The sequence below is a fragment of the Brienomyrus brachyistius genome, chromosome 6 (assembly GCF_023856365.1).
Source record: "Brienomyrus brachyistius isolate T26 chromosome 6, BBRACH_0.4, whole genome shotgun sequence".
NCBI lineage: Eukaryota > Metazoa > Chordata > Actinopteri > Osteoglossiformes > Mormyridae > Brienomyrus > Brienomyrus brachyistius.
This window is the reverse complement of record NC_064538.1, coordinates 23947262-23965252: the sequence shown is the minus strand read 5'-3', so window position 1 is coordinate 23965252 and position 17991 is coordinate 23947262. Positions and strand designations below refer to the sequence as shown.

General features: G+C 39.5%; 2 protein-coding genes across 4 annotated transcripts in view; one reads left to right on the top strand and one right to left on the bottom strand.

Moving 5' to 3' along the window:
* LOC125744749 (filamin-A-like) overlaps positions 1–6432 on the top strand; it is a 36538-nt gene extending 30106 nt beyond the window's left edge. For both annotated transcript variants that reach the window (XM_049016929.1, XM_049016930.1), the window contains exons 36-46: positions 316–519; positions 1485–1637; positions 1818–1940; positions 2033–2299; positions 2398–2535; positions 2670–2785; positions 3611–3743; positions 3961–4137; positions 4258–4476; positions 4641–4832; positions 5086–6432. In XM_049016929.1, the coding sequence (XP_048872886.1) occupies positions 316–519; positions 1485–1637; positions 1818–1940; positions 2033–2299; positions 2398–2535; positions 2670–2785; positions 3611–3743; positions 3961–4137; positions 4258–4476; positions 4641–4832; positions 5086–5270 (1907 nt within the window). In that variant the 3' untranslated portion in view covers positions 5271–6432. The remainder of the gene's footprint in view (positions 1–315; positions 520–1484; positions 1638–1817; positions 1941–2032; positions 2300–2397; positions 2536–2669; positions 2786–3610; positions 3744–3960; positions 4138–4257; positions 4477–4640; positions 4833–5085) is intronic.
* A 2121-nt stretch (positions 6433–8553) lies between these two features.
* On the bottom strand, positions 8554–17674 carry LOC125744750 (uncharacterized). Of its 2 annotated transcripts, none has more exons than XM_049016933.1 (9): positions 17550–17674; positions 16192–16268; positions 15837–15875; positions 12842–13168; positions 12339–12641; positions 11671–11985; positions 9776–9928; positions 9421–9489; positions 8554–9222 (listed from the first exon to the last, which is right to left on the bottom strand). In XM_049016933.1, the coding sequence occupies exons 2-8, from the start codon at positions 16217–16219 to the stop codon at positions 9452–9454; spliced, it is 1203 nt and encodes a 400-aa protein (XP_048872890.1). In that variant the 5' UTR covers positions 16220–16268; positions 17550–17674; the 3' UTR covers positions 8554–9222; positions 9421–9451. The 2 variants fall into 2 exon arrangements, with proteins under 2 accessions (XP_048872890.1, XP_048872889.1); XM_049016932.1 differs by lacking the exon at positions 17550–17674 and adding an exon at positions 16530–17513.
* Positions 17675–17991: the final 317 nt, after the last annotated feature.

Sequence of the window (17991 nt, the reverse complement as noted above, 5' to 3'; positions counted from 1 at the left end):
AAATGAACTGTCAAATTTCACTTTTTTCCGCAAATATTATCAAAATGCCACACAATACCTCCCATGTAAACATACCATAATAAAGAATTGAAGTGAATAGATCAGTCCCATAGGTCAGACCCATTGATACCGATACCTGATCCAGCTATCGGATTGGTGCATTCCTCATGACTGGCTCTCACAAAAGAGCAACTTAACTGAACTACATTGGGAGCGTATTTATTATTATTATTATTATTATTATTATTATTATTATTATTTCTATTATTAATCTCGATTGTTTTTGTCTCTCTGTTCTCCCCTGCCCCCCCAAAGGTGTCTCTTTTGTGCCCAAGGAAACTGGGGAGCACCTGGTAAATATCAGGAAGAATGGACGCCACATCCCCAGCAGCCCCATTACTGTGGTGATCAAGCAGTCAGAGATTGGTGATGCCAGCCGGGTGCGTGTCTCGGGGAAGGGCCTGAGCGAGGGCTGCACCTTTCAGCCTGCTGACTTCATCATTGACACACGAGATGCTGGTAAGCCACCTTGATTTACACTGAAAAAGCTATACCAGGTTCCCATCTTCTAACAGTGTATTTATTAATTATTATTTAAAAAATGTTGTCCAAAATTTTATGTATGGTTCGAAAACAATTTAAGACCAATGGCTATACCAATCACATGGTCCGGAAACTGACCCAAGTATAGCACAAATCTTTAACTATTTGTAGCAGCTATGCAAATTTTAGCAGATTTGATGCAAAAGTTGATTAACTTCTCAACCATTTTTCCAAGCTGAAACTGATCTAGTTTAAGTATAAAAAAGAGTCACATTCATGAGAGACAAGGGAATGGCTGATTATTTGGGGTCATAAACAAGACCATTTCACCAAAGGAAAATAGCATTTCTCTACTGCCACCAAGAACCAAGGGCTGTACGTGAACTGACGGTTTTACATTGTAAATTATGTGAGCCATATCTGAACCATACCCAGCCCCACGTACTAGCAGGGCCAAAACATAACTTAACTGGGCTGGATGCATTGCCACTACTGTATATGATTGCCTGGGGATACCAGTGATCTGCATTGATATACATGGATTATTTCTAGGAAAAAAGGGCATGTTATACAGTATATTTCCAACCTCCTACTTAAAAAAGTGTGTAAGAACAGCTGGACAGAATGGATTCATAATGCAAATTTATGCAAGAGAAAGCTAATTCCGCTAGCATTTAATGCTATTATAATACACCGATTCTAACATATATATCATGTGAACAGTAAAAAAGCATCTTTTTCAGTTTTACGTCACTGTTGCTCTTGAAACCTGGCAATGCCTTTACCAATCTAATTGTTCTGCAGTGGAAAACCAAAGCAAGCTGAAACCACGCTGTAACTAGTCTCTCTTTGGGGTATGGGTTGGGTATGGCTTTGTTCCTGTATGCCAGTATAAAAGCAGCAAAATTGTCCACAGGACTGAATGTTTTTCTGCTGACCAGGTTATGGAGGTCTTAGTCTATCTATTGAGGGCCCCAGCAAGGTGGACATTAAGACAGAGGACCTGGAGGATGGTACCTGTAAAGTCACATACTGCCCCACTGAACCAGGAAACTACATCATTAACATCAAATTTGCAGACCAGCATGTTCCAGGTACTCACATTCTCTCCATTACTGCAGATGAGAAGTGATGACAGGTGATTGCAAAATAGTATCATTATGGTCATCAACATCAGGATAAGGCTTGAGATGAGCACTGCTCTCCTAAATGTAGCTTTTCTTCCCCACAGCCCAGAATTCAGAGTAACTTTACCCCCCTCCTTCTTGCCCCAGGTAGTGCATTCACTGTTAAGGTAACTGGGGAGGGCAGGATGCGGGAGAGCATCACCAGGTGTAGGAAAGCTGCCTCTGAGGCTGGTGTGGGCAGTCAATGTGACCTCAGCCTCAAGATCCCAGGTACCGCAGCTTGTAAGACACTTCTTTTGATCTTCTTTACTTTGCTCGCTTTTCTTTAAGCTTAGAGCACCCTCTCAATTGTTCATATTTAGAAATCAGCATCGCAGACATCACAGCCCAGGTGACCAACCCCTCTGGAAAGAGCCACAGAGCAGATATCAAAGCTGGAGAGGACGACACATACAGCATCTACTTCGTGCCCACAGAGATGGGTGTCCACACTGTGAGTGTTAAATACCAGGACCAGCATGTACCCGGAAGCCCCTTCCAGTTCACTGTGGGTCCCATGGGAGAGGGTGGAGCACACAAGGTCCGAGCTGGAGGGCCAGGGCTCGAGCGTGCTGAAGCTGGAGTCCAGGGTATGTCAACAGACTGGGGAAACCCTCAACTATTTTCAAAGAATTTCCACCAGGTTGAAGATCTTTGCTGAGAGCATTGTTGTCTAACTTTTAATCAGCGGAATTCAGTATCTGGACTAGAGAGGCTGGAGCTGGGGGCTTATCCATTGCTGTGGAGGGACCCAGTAAAGCTGAACTAACCTTTACTGACCGTGAGGATGGATCCAGTGGAGTGTCCTACATTGTTCGTGAGCCAGGTAAGACTTAAAATGTGTAATCAATGGGGAAAGTCATCGTAAAATATTTCTTACCAAAACTACCAGTGAAGTTATTAATGAAAGTTCATTCTTTCTTTCTGGAAAACACTCAGACTGATTGTTTTCTCTTGCAGGAGACTATGAGGTGTCAATCAAATTCAACGAGGAGCACATTCCCGACAGTCCCTTTGTCGTACCCGTTGCATCACCTTCTGATGATGCCCGCCGTTTAACTGTTGCCAGTCTTCAGGTGAGGCATTGAGAAAGATGGACACATGTCCATCCAAGAGCAACTCATTCCCACCCACTATGCAGCAGCTTTATAAATAAGAGGGCATTCAGAAAGGCCAGAGTTCCTGTGTATAATTAATCAGAAATCAGAAGGATGGGAATGAAGAAATAGTCGGGCCATGATGAATCATAGCTGTCTCGAGAAGTAGTATATTGGATTGGATTAAAGAAAGTCCAGTGAAAGTACCTTAGATATCAAAGACTGTGTGCCTTCGTAGCTGTTTTCATGGGTGGCTCTGAGAGCTCTTGGATAAACTATAAGGACGGTGTGTTTTTCTCATGTCTCTTCCTAAAGACCCACAACAGTCTCCACAACATTGTGGTTTGCAAGGTTATTTTTTAAACATTAGAGTGCTAGCAGATTAAAGAGGATAAGAGGCTGTCTTGTCTCTTTGATTCTTTCCTGGTAGCATTCCTTCAGTAGTTTTCCCATGTGATGTAGAGTATAACGAACAGTAGTATCTTGTGTTAATGACGGGAAATTTGAAATTCAGGGCAGGATAGTGCCTCGGTGGAATGTACGAGCTATGTAGCTCCTCGATTGTATATTTACAATCGAGTTGTATGTGTGTATAGAATTTGCATAAGCTCCATGTGCTTACAATGGTTTTCTGTTTTTGTGGTTGATTTACTGTGTCATGAAACTTTTATTATAAAAATGCAGACCAGCAGAATATGGGGGCTACTTACTCCTAAGAGCTTATTACAGGATCGTTGTTTCAGACCTGCTGTTGGGGGTGGGGGGTTGTTTATAGTGTGAGATCTCAGTTGTTGTCACCTGCAGGAGTCAGGGTTGAAAGTGAACCAGCCGGCCTCCTTTGCTGTGAGCCTAAATGGTGCCAAGGGTGTCATTGATGCCAAGGTGCATTGTCCATCTGGAGCTCTGGAAGATTGCTTTGTGTCTGAGATTGACAAAGGTAACTAGTAATGAGGAGAAATGGCCCTCTGGGTTATCTTTCTCCTTCGGGTATATGCACTCTATGAACCTCAAAACTTACCTGAAACCCGAAAATCTTACCAATAATTCTTCAGTCACTATGTTAAAATTTATTAATTCGTGGATAGTTTATGACATATGCTTGCCAAATGAAATCTGTAATAATGGTTACCGGAGGAGGTTGTTTCTTCTTCCAGATAAGTACGCCGTACGGTTCATTCCCAGAGAGAATGGAATTTACCTGATTGACGTGAAGTTTAATGGCTCTCACATCCCTGGGAGCCCCTTCAAAATCCGGGTTGGCGAGACCAGCCAAGCAGGTGACCCTGGCATGGTATCTGCGTATGGAGCCGGACTTGAGGGTGGCATCACAGGTATCAGTGCCATTTATGTACTGAGAAAGTTCAGAGGGACAGTGCAGTGGTTCTGTACGCTTGCAGGTCTGTTTGTATATATGAACATATGGGCATATGAATCCTGGCTATGTTCTCTAGGGGTTCCATGTGAATTCATTGTGAACACCAGCTCGGCAGGCACTGGAGCCCTGGCTGTGACCATTGATGGCCCTTCAAAGGTTAAGATGGACTGCAAGGAATGTTCTGAGGGCTACAAAATTACCTACATCCCCATGGCTCCAGGAAATTATCTGATCTCCATAAAATATGGTGGCCCTTATCATATCGTGGGCAGTCCCTTTAAGGCAAAGATTACTGGTAGGAGTTTAACTACTGTTCCTATAGTTATTACAGCAGGCCATTTTTAACATGCATTGTGGGGGGAACTTTATCAATTTAAATGTATGTTGGAATCCCACCATGCACCTTAAATATAAGGGTGAAGAAAATGATTAGTGTTTATAAACTAATTCTCTTCTCAGGTTCTCGTTTAGTAAGAAGCCATAGCATGCACGAGACCGCCTCCGTGCTAGTGGATCCAGTGTCTCGCAGCATAACCACTAGTCAGCAGGAAGAGCCGTCAGATGCCGGTCGTGTGGTTGCTAAGGGCTTGGGCCTAACAAGGGCCTATGTCGGCCAGAAGAACACCTTTAGTGTTGACTGCAGCAAAGCAGGTATTATACTGTGTGCATGTCAGGAATATATAGGTGAATTTCAAACATTTATGTTTGCTAAAATTGTTGACTGATGTGTGTAGCTAAAATTACTATTCCAGTGGTCTGGACTCTGCTTTCTCTGACTCTTCAAAGTTAAATGAAGGTGCAAAGGTCGTTCGTAATATGTGGGTTCAAAATATGACTCAGCTTATCATGACATGCCTGAAAAAGGACTATAGTAAATGTTCATTGTGTTTTTGTCCTGGCACAGGGAGGAACATGCTGCTGGTTGGTGTGGAGGGACCCAGACTGCCTTGTGAGGAGATTATAGTGAAGCACCTGGGTAATCGCATCTACAACGTGACCTACCAGCTCAAAGAGAAGGGAGAATACATCCTGGTAGTCAAATGGGGGGAAGATCACATCCCCGGGAGCCCATTCCACTTCTCAGTGTAGCCTTGCCCTATGCAATCCTTCTTTCACTGCACTGGTTTCCACAATGAACATAAAGCACTTGAAATGGCTTTTTTCCCACCTACTCTCCATTACTACATCCTTCTTCCTTTATTTGATCAACTGAGAGACTAAAGATGCACCCTTGTTCTTAAGAGCTTTCAGTCATTACTATTTTGGTAATGGGATTCAACAGACCATAATTTTATACTCTGCTACTTTTTCTTGGTTTTAGAGCACTGCTGTTAAAAGGTAATTTACAAAGAATTTATCAATAAGCTTGCTGCTAATGCTAGCAATATTGCACATCTAAAATTGTGCAGAATTTTCACTGAAGAGTGGTTTAATATACAGCACATTTGGAAGTAATGCTCATCTTGCAGAATTAAATATGTAAAATCTGGGCTTCAGTTCATACTTGGGTTGTTGTTTCATACACTGCTATATAATATTTTTATGACAAAAATTTAAAACTTCAGTCAAATTTTTTAAAACATATATGCTAACAAAGAGATGAAAGAAGCAGCATTTTTATCGGATGTCCTTGGAAGAATTGTTTAGGGTTGTTGAATAACCTAGACTAACCGAACAATCGTAAATAACTAAATGCGACCCTATTTTAATTCTGCTTAATGGCATTATTTAATCCATTAAAAAATATATATTGTCCATTTTAAGTAGAACTGAAACCTATGTGGTGTTACTGTATTTTTTATGATCAAAGTACCTACATTATGACAAATATCTACATTATGAAACACTTAAACTTGTGGTTAAGCTCCAGAGATTTGGTTTTCTCCGAACTCTGAAACATAAAACACTGGTTAACGCTCATAAATTTGAAGGTTATCTTAATCTGATCGGAATACAATCTTCATTTATATAAATAACAAAAACTCCATGTAACGTAGGAACCTCATGCACTAATAGACATAATGAAAATGTGTTTTTCAAATTCACAGCACCAGTAGTAACAGGAAATGTATAAACTATACTGCATCAAAAACAGCATTTGCCTCCTTATTTTATTTCTTATTTCAGAACTTCAGACAAAGATTCTCAAAGGTGAACTGAATGTTGTGATTGTGTTGTCATTTTCCCACATTATTCACTTTAATTATTGTCTTAATGAGAGAACAATACATTAAATATATTATTTACAGTCTTTTGCTGACTCTTTATTGTTCTTTGAATCTGTGTGGGAGTCTTACATAGATATTGGGACCTTCATACAACAGTATAATTAGTAAGTAGAGCTTTGATTTGAATCTGAAATAGTTAATTAGAACAACCACTTAACGTTGCTTGATTTTTTCTAGATCTTGAATAACCGTGACTCTTATATGGCTCTGCTTAGAAAATAAGACAATTGATATTACATTTTTATTATTTTGATTTGGGCTGGCCACAGATTATCCCTTTGATCTGTCACTGCAACCGAACCCAGTAGAAGAAATGTGTGGCTCTGTGAGATGTGCAAGCTAGCAGCAGCCCCCAAACTACTATATACATTAATACACACACAGGTTTGTAAGTACAGTACAATCCCGTTATACAGGACTTTAAGGGACCTGGCAAAACAGTCTGTTATATCCAGAGTTGCTGTATGCCCAGAACACAACGACAGGACACCATTTACTCATGCCACACCCCATCAGACACACTTGCAGTATAGATTATTATATTGTACACGTAGTAATCCAACTCCACCTGACCAGATGTGTAAGTATTAATAATCCTTGTAGGCGGAGCCTGCAAGTCCGTTATAGCAATCAAAACTACAGCTAAAAGTGGGCTGGGGACCAAATTGTTTGTTATAAGCGAAATTCCATTATATGTGAGTCTGCTATATCCGATGCTTTTTCTGCATGTTCTTAAAGGCGCACAGCCGGGACCAGCAAGTTCACTATAATGGGATTATATTGTATTTCTTTGTGGGGACTCTCCATTCACTTCCATGGGGAAAACTCTAATCCCAAAATGACGACCGTACCCCCTACCCAGCCCTAATCTTACCCATAAGTAATCAAACATAATATGAAAATTCTGGCCTTTTTACTTTGTTGATTGCATTCACAGATCTTTGTGGGGACCTGAAAAATGGTACCCACGACATCAATATAACACGTTTTTATAATATAAACCTAATCTACACACACTATATGGACAAAAGCAGTGGGACACCTGGCCATGACACCTACTGGACAACACAGCGATGGGGTGGGGGCATGCTGGATCCTTTTCCATGTTCTGACTCCAAGAACCGCTACATACTCATGGCTATGGATTACCAAGTGGCCAAAGGAGTACGGTTTCTGACAAAAGCGCAGCAACCACAGCCGAGAAGCTTGAGGAAGTTCTTCAGCTGCTTAGGAGTGCCAGAGGTCCAGCCTCTGTGCATTTGCAGGACTTTGTGTAGGACTTTGGGGGATGGCTGACACTTCAGGTGGGGGCAATTTCATACTGCGTTGCCAGGCAATAAGGACTTAAGTTATTCACATACCGGCATGTCTTGAGCGATACTATCATTGTAAATAATTTTAATTCACTTTAATTAATGTAACTGCGTAATTATTATTAACGGTATTATTTAATAGTAAATGCTGTCACGTGGTGCTCTAAGTGCTGAATATAATGTTTTTATTGTGGTATGCCATTGAATGCACTGAATGTAACCATTGTGAGAACCGTCAGCTTTCTTTGTGCCGTTGTTGGGTATCTCTGGCAGTACATTATTAATAAAGGCAAACTTCCTATTCTTGTTAGCGAGCTTGGCTAAGTTATGTCAAAAGCATGACCCACCACATTGATTTGGCTATACTATTTTTCAAATAAATCTAAGTTTACACCCTTGTTTAAGTGATTGCTTTTCACACACTTGAATAAGGTGAGGAACCACAAGAACAACCATAAACATATTCAGCAAGAAATACATAATGTAAACAAATTCTTGCACAAGAGGCATAATCCACACTGCATTTTATCCTCTTTTTGGTATTCTATTGTACTGGATATATTCATGGTTATCTTTTGTTCTTCGTGAAATAAATAAATGTCTGAAATCTTTGCTGTGCGAAAACGTACTAAAGGTTAATACAATTAAAACTATTCCTCCATTAACAGCTTTACAATAATAGTAGAGAAAACATTTTATAAAAAAATTTCTTAAAGTACAACATAGAAGCACAACATAATGGCTCAATAACATTAAACAGCTTAAGAAAGCATCCTCATACCCAAATTCTATGAGACTAACAATAAATTAGTATTTATGACAAGCAGCACAAACACTGAGCAATACATTTATTTATAATTAAACAGGATAACTACAATGAAACAACGTGTTTGGGTACATATGTTATAGATTCCTATTAACAGCAATGAATGCTACTGCTGACATTGTACTTAACTGATGTAAACAAAAATATTCAGCATTTGTCTACCCTAGGGGTGATCAATATTACCTGTAAAGGGCCAGTGTATATGCAGGTTTTTATAATGTTCTATGAATGCATTATGAAGGTGCACTGAATGTTCTACAGATGCATCAGAGACATTATCAAGGTGCAGTTAATGTAAAGCTTAACCAAAATATTTAAAACCTGGAAATTTTCTCTTAATTAGACAGACAAATATTGACGAAGAATATGCCAAGGACCCGCAAAAAGGGAGATTTTCATCAGAAACTGGTGGCCATGAAATGAACATCTTAAGTTCTGACATCACTTGTGCTGGAGTTGGCAGCATTTTGCAGTCAATGATATGGATGATCCATTCAGTGTTATTTTACAACAGGATGGAACCCTCTATCATTTATTCATAAAAGATTATGCAAGATCAACGTGTGGAGTGTCTCTCCCAACTGACCCAATTTCTAGTCACAAAGAAGACAGCTGGCCACTACCAACTTTGAGAATACCACACGCTTCTTGTGTATGCATTTCATCCACAGTACCTAAAAATGAAAATCAGTGAAATGGCATATGAATAATCTCTTTTTCACAGTAGTTTCATTCAGACAGTGTAGCAAAGTTTGCAGAAGGTGGCAGCAATAACTGGTTAATTTAAAAAGGTCATAGTACACAATTACTACTGTATTTGAAAAATGGAAAAAATGGAAACATTACAATGACAGTCATATTGACATGCCTACCTTTCATGCTTTTTGGGCTTTGATCCTGCCTTTACTTAACTGGCAATGATACATAGGTGTTGTCTATACCTAACAGGAAAATAAGACAGGTTCTGAGAAACAGGACCAACAAAACATTCAACTCAAGTCCATTTGCTGCTAGTTTATGTCTGTGTTACCGTTCATTTTGAACATACTTTCTCTGCTTGCATTTTAGCTTTGCGCTTTAACTTCAGCATAATTGGATTTTTAAACTTCCGCAGTCTACAAAACAGCGGTCCAGGATGCATCTCGCTATGTGCTGCACTTTTATAACTATGTATGTGACAATTAAAGAATCTTGAATCGAAGCTGTAAGCCTGGAAGAAACACTTACATGTCCGACTGTCTCTTTCCAGCTCAACTGGTTTTTTCTTCTTCTTCTTATACCGTAGCCATGCAGTGACGAGAATCATCAATATGGCCACAATTAATGTCACACCTGACACTAACCAGCTCACTGCCATTGGGCTTAACAGTGGCTCTGGGTCTGAGAACAGAAGGGCAGAACAACACATGCTAAGTAAAACATTCATTAGCTTCTGATAACAATGGCTGGTAGCTACAGTCCTGGTCAGAATTTTTGGCACCCCTCAATTGTAAGTACAGAACGTACTTATATATCTTCATAAATAAAAGTAAGTGACCACATTTTGTATAATCAGATTTTCTAATAAAATGTCCAATGTTATTGAAGAACAACAAAAGCTTTTGCATAGTGAAATAAAAAATACAGGCATAAAATGTACACTGGACAGTTACTGGCACCCATTTTATGATTTTAAATTATTTCCTCAACTAAACTAAAACAAAGAGGACTCACCTGTGCTTAATCTTCAATGTTCACAAAACCTGAATTAATCAACGAACGATACTTTTACTGTATAAAAGGGGGGTGATTGCTTCTAGTTTCTTTTTCACAATGGTGAAGACAAGAGAGCTGTCAGAGCATCAGAACTGCTTTTATATATATAAAAAAACAACAACACCACACAATTCCAAAGATTACAAAACAATTCCCAAAGAACCTAAAATCCCCATTTCAACAGTTTGTAATGTTATCAAGTTCAGTTATAAAACTGTTAAGATGCTTTCTGGATTTGGTGCTAAGAAGAAACTCAATGAGAGAAGTCTGCGAAGGTTGGTGCGGATTGCGGAAAAAGTACCATGCAAGACATCTAAAGAGCTTCAGGCTGACCTGGAGCGATGATGTCTACCCATACCATACGCCGCACAATAACCTAAGTAGGACTCCATGGGTGAAGGCCAAGGAGGACACCACTACTGAAAGAATGGGACAAAAGTCAAGACTTATGTTTGCAAAAACCTTCTTAGATTAATCACAGCCTTTCTGGGATAGTGTTCTGTGGACAGAAGAAACCAAAGTAGAGCTCTTTTGGAAAGTAGTGTAGCAATGTGTTTATAGGTTACTAAATGCCTATAAGGAAAAGAACACCCTACCTACAGTAAAACATGGTGGAGGTTCTGTCATGTTGTTGGGCTGCTTTGCTGCCTCTGGTACTGGAGGCAATGAAGGCACCAATGGAACAATTAAATCAATAGACTACCAAGGCATTTCAGAGCAACGTGTGTTATCCAGTACCCAAAAACCTTTGAAGTTTTCGGTCTTTCAGCAGGATAAATACCCACAGCACACATCCAGCAGTACAAGAGAAACAAAAGGAATGCCCAGGAAAGCCCTGTTTTAAACTGGCCAGCAATGAGTCCTGACCAAAATCCCATTGAAAAGCTTTTGAGAGAGCTGAAATCTGCCATTGCAAAAAGGACTTCTGTAAATTTAAAAGAACTTGAATACTTAGCAATGGAAAAGTGCCAGAAAGTAGCAGCAAATGGATGCAAGAAGCTTATATATATGCTACAATACATTTTCAGAGTTGTCACTGTTGCTAAAAGTTTTGCAACCAAATATTCATGGGTGCCAATAACTGTGTCCAAGATATATTTTATGTCCATATGTTTATTTCACTATATGAACATTTTGTGATTGTGGTTGTTGTTCAATAACTTTGGACATTTCATTTATTATTCTGATTATACAAAATTGGTTTATTTGCATATATTTCTGAAGATGTTCTATGTTCTGTACTTACAGTGGAGGAGTACCAATATTTCTGACCAGGACTGCATATATCAATGTGCCTGCTCGACAGCCATAACGGAGTTCATTTGGTTCTTTCGGCTGCCTGCATGCTATCGGCCGCCATAACTCACCTCTGACTGAGATTGGCAAGGGCTGACTCTCCCGCGAAATGAACATGCGGCCCCCCATCTGAATATGATATGCGCATCGGTAGTAGCCCTCAAGGGCAGCCTGTGCATTTGGGAAGAAAAAGGTACGGGACGAGCTGGGGGCAGATACAGAGTGGCGCACTGTGCCATTCGACCGGATCAGCCGGAGCTGGAAGAAGCCCCCTGGATACCATGATGAGGTAGAGCAGGTGATGTTCAACGTGCATCCCCGCGTCACCCCTCCAGGCGGGGCCCCCACCGAAGTGTTGTACCAGATCTGTGGCGTGTGTAGGTCCACTAAGAATGAGAAAAAGTAAATCAAGAGAGATCACAGAGTTGGACATCCAGGCATTATTTTGCACCTGAAACAATAAAGCACTTGAATACCAAGAAAAAAAAACACCATGCCATATAGCTGAAAGTGCTAGCACCTTCTAATACCAATACTCAGCAGATATGACATCGTACAGTATTTTATATTTTATGACATTTGCGGACATAAACTTTAACAATTCATTCCACATTTGAAAAATATTGGAAATCAAGCTGTTTTCTGAATCTGCCATGATGGCGGATCAGATTACTGAAATAGCAATTCAACTGTGCTCTGATTCTCAAAAATTTCAGAAGTAAACAAGGAGTGAACTTACACACAATGATGTCAATGGAGTTGCTTTCAGGCGAATTAAAGGCCACTCTAGATTGCACAGTGTACAGGCAGGTGTACCTGCCCTGGTACGATGCATCCACGTCAAAAAGTGTCAGCTCTGCCCGAGTTCGTGGAGTTCCACTCCCCTGGGTTACTAGTGGTGTCCCAGCCCCACTCTTAAACAAATGGAAGTCAAAAACAGTGTAGTGGCTGGGTGGAGCCGTGCAGCTGAAACGTACTGCTTCTCCAGTAGAGTAGGCAGTATATGCAGAAAGTAGGGAAAGTGTAGGTCTCTTTAATGTTCCTGTAAGACAACAAGACACATGCGGCTTCAATCCTGACACACATAAAAGGCAATTTCTGAGAAGTGGACTTAATACGACATAGTACAATATTTCAATTCAGTATAACATATGTTTTTTAAAAAAAGTACAGTATACATAAGGTTGTTCAAAAAGCCATAGGAGAGAGGACACAATATTGAATGCGCCCCTGGATTCTCACCTGAGCACTGCACCCCTGCAATGTTGTGCTCAATGCAGACCCCATCGCTGGCTGAGTTCCACATCCGAAATTTGGAGCACTGAGCCAGGTTGTGTTCCTGACCTGAACACGGCTCACCTTTCAGCCAGATTGCTCCGTAGGTCGACCCATACATGCTGCCAGAAGGAGAGTTGAAGGCTGGCCCGCAGCCCAACTCTCTGCACACCACATGGGCATCATTCAGGCCCCAACTTTGGTCACATACAGTGCCCCATTGGAGTCCAAGATAAATCTCCACCTTGCCAGAACAGGCGCTGTTTCCTCCCACCACTCTGATGTGCGCATGGTCTGTTGATGATCATCATTCCAGTGAGTGAACACACCATATACAGCGTTCAGAAAAAGTCATGGGATGCTTGCTTACTTCAGTAAAATGTTGCTAATGTATTGGTTTTATAACAAATAACATTGACAAGCAATGTTTAACATATCTGCCCTTATCTTCCACACAGACATTTTCTTAAGTGTCATATGTTTTTGACTGGCTCATTCCAGTTCTGTTCTTGCCATTTTGCTATTAATTGCAATTGTAGTTATTGGCTCCCAAATGGATACCAAAAACAATTTTTGGGCGTTTCATGTTATTACAAAGGTGTTACTAATTAAAAAGCACCAAATTAAACTGCTTGTCAATGACCATTTCAACTTCGAACAGCTCTTTTTGAACAATAATTTGGATTTCAATGTATTATTGGATTTATTACTAATGGTTTAACTTAAAACTACTAGTTGATTCAAAACTGATACACATTTTTGTAAACAAAAGAATAAAGATTTTTTGCCATAAAACTTATAAATCTGCAATATTTGAAATATAAATCTGCAATTGTTACAACTTATGTGTGCGCGTTGCTCCTCTATGCCTTTTAAATTGCACCTCGGGGACAAATAAAGGTTCGTGAATTTGAATTTGAATATCCATCCATACACTGTCCAACCCGCTTCTCCTTCTAGGTCGCAGGAGGTCCGGAGCCTATCCCAGAAGCTACGGGTACGAGGCAGGGAACAACCCAGGATGGGGGGCCAGCCTAAATCTGCAATATTTTTACTGAATTAAGTAAGCATCCCAAGACATCATCTGAGCACTGTACATCACAATATACACAATAAAGTACTTAATATTTTCCAGCAGGATCTGTTTAAAACAAACTTAACTGTTAAAAAAACGTTTTGTTTTTTTTTAAGCAGCACACTCCTCCAAAACTATGGAAAATCTGTTTTGTGTGTCCTATTAGTAAACATGCTGAAAAGTATGGTGAGGCAAAACTACTGCACTTACTTTAAACCACAAATAAATTATAAATAAACTGTGTTTTTAATTCAGAATTTCCTTGTTTTCTCCACTGGACATCTCACTTTATTAATGCCCTAAAGAAGGGGCAGGAGATTTGTCACAAAGTATCATTCGAAAACATTATGGGTCATTCCATTAATTTAACAAATGCCCATTGCATAACCATTTTTGATTTGTTGTGAATTACTCATATCTTCCAGACAAGAGATTATTATTACTCGTTATTATTTATTTTACCTTTGAGATACATGCCTTTTCTTGACCTGTTACTTGGTCCCCTTCCCAGTTTTTTAAAAATACTGTATTTAAGCTGTATTGCCTCTAAACCCTACATTTTTTGAGTCTCAAAAAAAAAATGTTTAGACACCTTGTATACCTTTGGGGTGCTTATCTCATGAAGGGGACCAAATAACCGGTGAATGTTTACACACAAATAGTACAAGTAATACAACATGCAGAACCCAGGAACATGCAACCCATCTGTCCCGGAACTTTTCCATAATCAGCTGTGACTGGGGCCTCACAGTTTCATTATTTCTTACTAGTGAAGGTATTATCCACAGTTTAATTTCTCATTAAAGACATATGGCTTCAACAATGAGCAACTACTGTGCCTTTTTACTCAACTAAGGCGGAAAAAAAACAAAAAATAAACAATGTAAACATAAAAATCCACCTATCGCAATCCTTCTCTGCCAGGAAGACGATCGGCTGCAACCTTCCATCTTTACAGGACCTGTACGAGTCCAGGTCTTTGAAAAGAGCAGGAAGGATTACGGCTGATTCCACTGACCCTGGTCACAAACTCCTTCAGACTCTCCCCTCTGGCAGAAGGTTGCGGTCCATTGGGACCAAAGCATCACGCCATAGGGGCAGTTTCTTCCCCACCGCAACCTGCCTCATCAATAAGGCCAGAAACACTCGCTCAAATAATATTTCCTCATCCTAGTATAAGCATGCACTCTCTTAAATATGTAAATATGTATATATTTTCACTGCTATATCATATTTCACATTCTTCTATTTATATTAGTACCTGTATATACCCTTATGTATGTGTGTGTGTATATTTATATATATATATATATATATATATATATATATATATATATATATATAAACCCATTTTATTTCTCAATGTCTGGCACCAACCACCAAAGCAAATTCCTTGTACGTGTGAATCGTCCTTGGCAATAAACTCTATTCTGATTCTGCATTAGCCACAGGAAAAGCAGCTGCAGCTATTGCAAATGTTTGGCGTCAATTTCAAATGACTAAAATAATGGCATGAAGAAAAAATTCTTCATTAACATTTGACTACTTGAAAAACGAAAAAAAAAAAAAAAAAAAAAAAACACACACCACTTAAACAATGCTTCCCATTCCCCTGTGCCGTGTGGGTTTCCTCTGGGTATGCTAGTGTCTCTAATTTGTGTTACAGAGCCCTGGAGTCCCCTACCAGACTCTTGGTTTCCCGGTATAGGCTCCCTGCAGATTCACTGTGACCCTGTACTAAATAATTTATAGAGATTATGGATGCAGGATAATTTTGTATAAACATTATGCATAAAAGATTTATTTAAAACGCTTAGTTGAATGGTCAGGTATTCACCAAGTTCTCTCATGGTAGCACTGTATGCTTAAGAAATATATTTTACTTACCGGAAACATCAACAAATTCCACAAAAGCAAGAACACAGCCTGGGAAAATCAACACAGGATTAAGCAGATCCTCATTTTTATATTCATAAGGGAAAAAAACACTCAAACAGCAGTATATGGCTGCTATTCATAATGATAGGCAGATAATAGCTTGTATTAATAAATATGAGTGGATCCAACAGAAAGCTGAATTTGTATTACAATAAAATGCAGATGCTTCTGTTACTGTTCACAGCACTGCAGTATCTACATTAGTGATTAATTCATTTCATGTCATAAAATGACCACCTATCTCCACTTTCTCACTAATAGTCACATAAGACCAACAACACAACAACGCTAAAGAGTCACTCACCTAATGCTAGAACAAGAATCCTCAGCATTTCGGTCCTAGGCAGGAGGTCCCTCTGAACAAGGTTCCTCTAACCATCACTAAAATTAACATCAAATAACTCAGGATAATACGTCAGGAGAATATCATTATTTTTATTTTATATGGTAAAACTGCCTACACTGATAACCATAATTGTGTAGTCTGCTAGTATTGTAACAAATTATCTCACAAATTATTGATAGCAGCAGTACACTATTCATTATTCCAACACGAGTGGAACAAGTCAACAAAGACGACGCAGAGACTGAGAGAGTGGTATTATATAGCATTATGGTATATGCAAGTAATACTATACTCACAAGTGTTATTTTCTTCTTTTCAGGCGGCGACGCTGCATATTTCTAAGCACAGAGACTAAAAGCGCGCAGCGCCGATACTGGGACACTGCCGATACTGGGATACTGGCACCACCGCGTGACTCACAAACCACAACAATGTGCGTCATTATTACGCGACTACTGTCCCGGGATTGGCTGCGCTTGAAATTGCCTACTTGCTTCTGGTATTGTACTGGTATGACCTCAATAACTGGACTACACTTATGCAACATATTTTCACCAAAATCTGTTTTTTAAAAATCAAAAATTAGTATTGGTTGGTAAAGCAGAGTTTTTCCAGCTCACTGAATCGCCAAAAGGTTGATTAATCAAAGCTATTCAAAACTTTTACACTAGTGACACCTACTGGTTCATACGTAACGTACATATCATCCGCTCACGGTGTTCACTAAAATAAAGCAACTACATGCCGTCGGAATGACAATGTACATATTCCAATTTTGAAGAAAAAAAATCTGTAACATATCACGTTTAAAAAAATCCATTTTCTATGATATGACTATATACGGCTGCTTCACTTCTGCGACGATCGTTCTCATACTTTGACGATTTCCAGTTCGTCACCCATACAATGTCTCTGCAAAGTTTGAATAAGGTCCGTTATGTACTTGTTGAATTATCGCGCTAACTGGAAGGTGTCCGCAGCTGCGGCAGACTCATCCAAAAGCCATATGTATTCGGCATTCGGGGAAATGTCCCAACCCAATGACACACAAATCACATCACTTTAATGCCCAAAATAAATATTGAGAAGGAAACTGGTATTTGAAGTTGGAGTTCACTACTAAACTGAAAAAAAAAGTTTTAGACGGACTTTAATGGCATATATCCACCTAGGTCGTTCTGCTGGGAGTTAGTCTACTCTTGGAGAAACGCCGCAGTATAAATGTCAGCTGGGATTCTTTCGAACATAATGGGACTGAATGCATTCCCTCTGTGATTAAAGCGCAAAAAATAAATTTGAACAGCAATATCTCTTACCAGCAATCATGACCAGGTTACTGAAGATAATTCACCGACTTCGTAATGAGTAACTTAATGTAGGAACTATTTTCTTACACCGAAATCCACACAAAAATAGTATCACTGCGCAGAATATAGCGCAGGTATTATGGGAAATTCAGTGCTTCCAGGTTCCCCAAGTCGGGTGACGATTTGAATTATGACGCCGCACGCTACTTTGTTATTAGACAGTTAAAAAAAATGGTTAGTTTCACTGTCGTTTTAATATCGTTAAACCATTTATGAAAAACATCGTATGTCTTTTCGATAGTTTAAGTGATTTAAATCGTTGGTAATGAGATGATTCCTGGGAAAATACAGAAAACGGTAGTATTGCTTGTGGGACTTCATATTTAGTATGCGTGACGTTCAGTGTGATATTGTTTATTCTAATTATATATTAATATATTATTTGTAGCAT

Excerpts from the sequence above, each read along its gene's own strand:
- LOC125744750 (XM_049016933.1), bottom strand. The coding sequence starts at position 16,219 with ATGCTGAGGATTCTTGTTCTAGCATTAG. Across the intron at positions 12,642-12,841 it reads TGCAGGGGTGCAGTGCTCAG|GAACATTAAAGAGACCTACA; the intron begins GTGAGAATCCAG and ends GTTGTCTTACAG. Across the intron at positions 11,986-12,338 it reads CTCCATTGACATCATTGTGT|TGGACCTACACACGCCACAG; the intron begins GTAAGTTCACTC and ends TCTCATTCTTAG.